Source organism: Rhea pennata, chromosome 9, assembly GCF_028389875.1.
Source record: "Rhea pennata isolate bPtePen1 chromosome 9, bPtePen1.pri, whole genome shotgun sequence".
Lineage (NCBI taxonomy): Eukaryota > Metazoa > Chordata > Aves > Rheiformes > Rheidae > Rhea > Rhea pennata.
The window spans coordinates 2,534,817-2,541,811 of NC_084671.1; the positions used below are offsets into that span (position 1 = coordinate 2,534,817).

The 6,995-nt window shown below is 50.1% G+C and overlaps 1 protein-coding gene across 1 annotated transcript; it reads right to left on the reverse strand.

The window, feature by feature from the left end:
• Nucleotides 1-1,018: 1,018 nt before the first annotated feature.
• On the reverse strand, nt 1,019-2,026 carry LOC134144231 (P2Y purinoceptor 3-like). The gene has a single exon (XM_062583005.1). It carries the CDS (start codon nt 2,024-2,026, stop codon nt 1,019-1,021), a length of 1,008 nt encoding a protein of 335 aa, XP_062438989.1.
• Nucleotides 2,027-6,995: the final 4,969 nt, after the last annotated feature.

A 6,995-nucleotide genomic window follows, 5' to 3' on the forward strand; every position in this document is an offset into this window, starting at 1 on the left:
ATTAACACTTTTCAATAGCAACAGCCCGCTTGTGTTTCTGTTACAGTACTTGCTAAGGTCGTTGATCTGCTTCTTGCCTATTAAGTTTCGTACAAATAATCAAAGCTTGCTCCTAGCCCATGATGCCCCCGACGTTTAAGTGAAGCGCAATAGGGCATGGCATGGGTGGGGAGGAAATCAGAACCTGGCCGTTCCTGTGAGCGCCTCTTGGCCGAGCTGGCTGTGTTACTGAGCTGCCTTTGCAGAGATGACTGCAGCTTTCTGAACCAGACTTCTGCTGCAGTGGTGCTGTATGTGCTGTAGGTTGCAGCACTGAGAAGGGATCATACAAACGGTGTTCGTGTTTCCAAGTGTCTTGTGGTAGGCGTACCACAACTTCTTGGTTAGTGAACTGCCCCAAACTATTGGCTGCTGCTGCTGTGATTTGCATGACAGCTAAGCTGTGTCTGAAGATGCTTTGGAGATAATTTTAGTTGTTACATTTCCTGAAATGTTATATGTAAGGCAAAGGCCTCTTAATACCATATTTAGAACTGATTCCAGGTAAGAAAATAGAGGGGAAATGAAAGCAATTATCATCATTGATTTAGCTTTTTAAAGTACAGTCGTAGCATTTTAAACATTTGGTACCTAACTAATGACCACAGGCAATTGCTTACCTCTATTTTGGTGCATCTTCCTTGGTTATTCAGCATCATTTGTGTTCAGTCCTCTTTATAATTAGAAGCAGTAGATGTATTTTTTGGAAAGGGTGCGTTTCAACTTTATTATTCACAGCTGATCCAGGAAATCATGACAACTAGTCCATTATTCCTTCATAAATACAATTCCTCTTGTTCTTCCCCAAACTTGTCCTCAACAAAGTTTGTATTAGCTAGGGAAACTGTAGTTAAGAGATATCTCTTCCATTGCGCAGGTGAGTTTTATGGCTCTTCTCCAAGTCAAATACTCAGTAAAGTGGAACGGATCTGCAGTGTTTCAAAGTTAGCAGGGATCTCTTTCTCCGGGATTTGCTCCCTCAGCATGAGGGAAGTTGTCTTTGGGCATCTGTCTCGTTTGCGTTCCCAGCAGGCCTAGCAAGAGGGTCTGCCTTGTGCAGTCTGAGCTCCACAGCGAGCCTGGCTCTGTTGGTTTGACCAGAAAGAAAGTAGAGGAGGGGGTTGATGCAACTGTTCAGGCTCACTAGAGGCCTCCAGATCTTGTAAAGTAAGCTCCAGCGTTGAAAGAGTTGGCATTCGGTTATCCGGTACACCCGAACGAAGAGGTAGATGGTCCGGGTGATGTGGAAGGGAAGCAAGCAGACAGCGAAGAGGCCGCACACCAGGAGAATGGTTCGGATTGACTTGGCTCGAGCAGCGCGTCCCATGGGGTTGGTGTCCCCCGTGGTTTGGATCAGGCTTTTGATCATCGAGCAATAGCAGACTAAAATGATGAGAAAAGGAAAGAGGAAGCCGGATACCGTTAAAGCCATGCCGTAGGGGTAGTAGCTGTTGAGGTTCTCAGGACTTGTCATGTCGTAGCAGACGGTGTGGTTGTTGATGACACCAGTGCGGGCGTAGATGAGGGTGGGCAAGAGCTGTAGGAACACCAGTGCCCAGGACACTGCTGTGCCAACGGTGGCCAGGCGCCGGGTCCGGTAGGGCAGCGAGCGAATCGGGTAGCAAACGCCTAGGAAGCGGTGGACGCTGATGCAAGTCAGCAGCAGGATGCCACCGTACAGGTTGACGTAAAACAAGAACCGCACCAGCTTGCAGAGCAGCTCCCCGAAAGGCCACGTGTCCTGCAGGACGTAGTTGATAATGAGCAAGGGCAAAGAGCAGAGGTACAGCAGGTCTGCTACGGCCAGGTTCACCAGGTAGATGGTGGTGCAGGTCCACTCCTTCGCGCGGCAGCAGCTGAGCCACAGCATGGCCCCGTTGAGGAGCAGCCCCAGCACGAAGACGGAGCTGTACGTCAGGGGGAGCAGGACGTACTTGTAGTTTTCCGCGAGCGGGCACGGTGCTTTCCCCGCCGTGCCGTTCCCCATTTCCGCCGGCCTCGGCCCTGCTCGGCGCAGCCTCGGGCACCGTGCGCTGCTGCTCTGCTGCTTTAAAGCCTCCTGCCCTCCCTGCCAGAAATAGAAACGGGAACACCCGGCAGCCGCCTGTCACCCGTGGCCCTTGCCTCTTGGCACCACGAGGCAAGCTGTAGGATCATAAATAAAGTGCATTAAGGAAACCTCTGAAGAGGTGAAACCGCGGTGGAAGTGGTGCCACGTCACTGTTACGACCCGAATTCAACCAAAACAGCGACCGCCGCCAAAACTTGGCGGCGTGCCCGCGGGCGGCGCGGCTGGCCCGCGAGGACAGCTGGCGGTCCTCGTTGCAGAGCCGGGCCGAAACCGCTGTGACCTTCCCCGCGGGCTCAAGATCAGCCTGGAGCACCCGTGACTCGGGGCGCGTTTAATCCCGGCCGGCGAGGGACGGGCTCGCGCGACTGACGGCCGCAGGCGGCCTCGCCGGCCGGGACGGCGTTGGCGTCGGCAGCGCGCGCTCGTGGCCGCCCGGGCGAGAGCGGCGGCAGCCGCGCTCTGCCTGGAGGGCTGGGGACGGTGCTGTTTTTCCCTGCTTGCTATCCTCCTCTCGGGTGAAAGGCGCTCCCCGGCCGCTGGCGTTGCCTTCAAAGACGTTACAGCTCTCGTGCTTCTGCGAAGCGTGGTGCGAGGCGCTCAGCGGAAAGTTCCGCTTTTGAATGGCGTACCAATTTCTTCGTCGTCTGGTGCGTTTGGTTTGACAGCAGCCTTGTGCTCTGGGGTCTTTTAGTGTTTTGGCCCTCTGCAAAGCCCTTCTGCTGGATGGGGGTGCCAAGCCCTCGGCGTCGACGGGGAGCAAACGCGGAGAGCCGCCGCGGTTGGCGGACGGCGCTCGTTCCCCGTCCTGGGGTAGGCGAGGTTGCTCTGGACCAGCAGGTTAAACTGGGGTGGAAGATGTGAGCAGCACAGTTTATTCTAACGCACGCTTGCGTATTCGGTGATTAACTTGTCGCTAGAGGTCGGTACTGTCGCATTAATGTACGCGAAATGTTTTCTGCAATAGGATAAAAAGGGTCTTATTTCAAGGCTGCAGCTGCCCTCATTCGTTACTGCTGCTTATTTGCATAGTTTCAGAGGCTGCTTGCTGAAGTGAATATTAACGCCAGCAAGGTGCAGCAGAAGGTAGTTGCTTTTGTCTCTTATGCTGATAAAAATGGTTGAGTAATAGTGACCAAATTTACTTCTTTTTTTTTTTTTTGGCTCCGTTAGCTAATGTTTGTCTTAAAGGTGTGAAAATGCGGAACCGAATGCTTGCTTCCCACATGTGTCAAATGTTTCCAGTGTAGCCCAGATGTTTTCCAGTAAAGTACGTGTAGATGATACTAGTGCTTTTCAGCTTGTTCTTCTCTGCTTACAGATTCCTAAGGCACGGACAGCTGGAGAGCCGAGAGCTCTGTGGGGTTGTCCCAGGTTATGACGCTGCTGCTCAGGCTGACGCGTCTGTAAGTTTTTAGGAAAGTCTAGGTGGCCAAAACGGATTTATCTATTTTCAGACATAGCTGAATATATCCTGAACTGAACCGGAACACTTGTAGCACACCTACTTCAGCTAGAACTCTGCATCTCTGTGGAAATGTTGTGTTGAGGTGCTGGTTGTCTGTGGTCTCTTCAGTGCTCACTGGGGAGTACCAGCTGGGAAGGGTGGACACCTCTCCTGCTGTCCTCCACCAGCATCCACGTGAGAGTGCTGCAAGCGCGGGGTAAGCTCTTGGGGCTGTGCGAGAACCTCACTTGCTGCAGGTCTCTATCCATAGCTTCCATGTTTTCTGTATATTCTTTGAGCTTGGCTAAAGTTTTGTAGCAGCGGCTTGTCCAGCAGTGTTGAATCATGTCATTACCTCCTGGAGAACAGGGTCCAGCGAGCTGGTGTTTCTGTCCACCAGTGCCTGGGGGCTTTCTCCTCCTTTTATCCCTCTTCTAATTCTGAAGTTTTCCAGTATGACAAGACTGTGTTTGCTGATTGATTTTTCCCAAGCACACATTGCTCTTGTGTCCAGCCCTCTCAAGGAAAATTTTAACCACTCTGGAAGCCATTTTCACAATCTGGAGACCATCTCCCCGGAGAGGGATGGCTCTGCACTTCCGAAAAATTAAGGAAGTGTAGGCTTCTATTCCGGAGTATGCCTCTTCCCTAGTAATTAATTCATGCCCTGTTCAGACAATTAACATCATTATGGGTCCATCTGGATAGGACATGGGCATTCACACGCCGCTTCAGGCCTGCGTGTGACTAGAATGCCATAAAGCTGCTGTTTTCAGCCAGCAGACTAGTTTTCTCCCTGGGATTCATGAATCTGAAGAACTCTTGCAGGGATTATTGGCATTTTTTTTTAGCCTGTGACAAATGAAATTACAGAAAACATGAACTGAACTTCTATCAGGAGTTTCTTTTGATGGTACAGCCTTGGATCCCACTGGGATGGAGAAGCTTCTGCTGCACTTGGGCACTGTGACCAACTGGGTAGCTGATGTCTCCCAGAGATGTCAGTTCTTTTAAACTGACTTTCTGAATCCAAGCTGGGTAATTCTTGGTCCTCTCCATTTCCTTGGGACTCATTTGGTTCACCTTGCTTAGGCTGCTGGCAACTTCACATGCTGGAAAAGGAAGCAAAGAGTCCACCACCGACTTCCACCCCCCTCAACACAGCACACAATGTGAGGCTGCTGTGGAAATGACAGTTTAGGGGCAAGACAACTGCTTTCTACGAAATCTTCCCCCCTTCTGATGGGTTCCAGGGAATAATTGGTGTTTGGCACTGGTGTGTTGCTCAGTGCACTGCGGAAGGGTTCTGGGGTGCGTGTTCTGGAGCAACTTCAACTAATCCAGCTGGGAGTGGTGCCCCTAGGGGGTTTCAGTTGTGTTTGTGTGACTGGGTTTGAACCTTTGAAGGATCTACCCTAGAATATGTCTGGCTATAGGCTGAGATCTTCTCATTCTGCAAGCAAAAAGTGGGGCTTTTCAGCAAACAGAAGGAAGAAGATCGCTTCTGTTCTGTTTCCTCTGAAGGAGCAAATTTCACTTTCTGGTATCTTTAATTTTCACGTAGTATGTGCGGGTCTGTAAACATGAGGCTGTTCTGTTCCTCAAATTATTAAAATCTATGGTACTGTAATATCTTAATTAACTGACTTGCTTACATGTTTACAAAGCTGTTTCTTTGGATATAAAACAGCTGCTAATGTCAGTAATTCAGAAATAGAAACGCGAGATGCCAGCTACGCTCTTGTCAGCTGCGCCAATGCTTGAACGTAACTGGCCGCTTCAGATTGAGGTAGGTGACGTAACTGCGTTGTAGCATCCTAGGTGCAATGGTCTACCTATAGCAATTGCTGAAAAATATCTCAAATATCACTTAGATGTTTATGGAAAATTGATTGACCTGCTTAATACTGCAGATTTAGGGCCATTTTTTGTTCGTTCTGGCTCGTTTGGGCTGCTGGCAGGGCTGGGGCGAGCTCGCCTCTCCTTGTTGCTGCCCTTCATCTCCCACCCAGGGCCGCGTGGGCTTGTGGCACCGGCACGCGAAGGGGCTCGGCAAGCAGCGTGCCGGTGCTCCTGCGGGGAGGCCGCCAGCTTGGAAAGCAAAGGTAGAAGCAGTGTTTTGGTGAAAAGCTGCTGCTTTTATTCTCAGGCTAGGCGAGAACAGCACTATCAGTTCACACAGTGATGTTGGACAAACAGCCAGACGTAGTCACTTGAGCAAAGGGAAATACTTCAGAAATAAATGTGAAGACATCGTTGATAAGAGTATGTAACATAGAGCCAAGGAATGTTTTCTTACAGACAATCTTTGGTTTTTGTCACTTATATTTTTGTATATTTATACACTTACGTCTATTTTATAGAACAGCAGAGAACAAATCAACTCGATCTGTTGGTCAGGAACTAACACAAGTTGCCGAACTTGGGGTGAGCTTCGTTTAGGAGTGCGCCCTACCTTGAATACGAGGTTAACATAAAACCTCCCTTGGGACACAATAAGCAATCAAAATTTCTTATAAAAGGAGCTTCCAAAAGCAGATTTTCCAGGCTCTGTGTATAAAACTCGGTTAAAATAGCTGTTATTGAGGCTAGAGTTGATAACTCAGTGTATGAAATCTGCCATAAATGATTGATACACAGATGAGAAGCTGAGTGAAAAGCGAAGGGAAGGTGTGGGATTGCAAGGCTTCATTTAAATACAAAGGCTATTTATTTATATTGATTTATTTTTATGCCAATAGGTTCTGACATAAATGTAGTGATATATAACGTATTGACGATAATGTCAAGATTATTCTAAAGCTGACTCAAGGAAAAATATCTCGTTGTCAGTGTTGAAATAAATGATTTATCCCGCTGAAAGGGAAAGCCTGTGAAAATATGGTCCAAATAACCTCTTTCCTCAAACCCTATAAAATGGCTCTTAAAATGGCTTTGCGTATTCCTAGTGAGTCACGGCAGGGGTGACCCGGGTCTGCGGGCTGCGTCCTGACCCGCCTGGGGACTCGAGCCGCGGTAGCGGTCCGTGAGCAGGACCCGCGGCGTCTCCAGCCGCGCGCTGGAGGAGAGGCCGAGGCTCTTCGGGCAGACCGGCCGCGCTGCTCCCACGTCCGCCTCCCGCCTGGAGGCGTCCTAAGCGTGCAGCCGCGGCGCGCTGGCCGTGAGCCCGCTGCCCGCCCGCTCGCCCGCGGGCCCGGGTCCGAGGCACGCTTTGGTACCCGGCGCTGCGCTGGCGCGTCTGTGCGTTAGCCGCTTTTTTTCTGAAGTCACGAGGAGCGTGATTTTTTTAGTGTGTTTTGGAGCCAATCTTGCTAAGGGTGGAAGAACTGCGAGATGCCCTGAGGCGAAAAAACAGGCTGTTCAGTCAAGTTTAATGGGGTTTCACCCTTGCTGTTCCTGTTCTTTACTTTCTGTTCTGAATTTTGCAGGTCAGATCTCTGG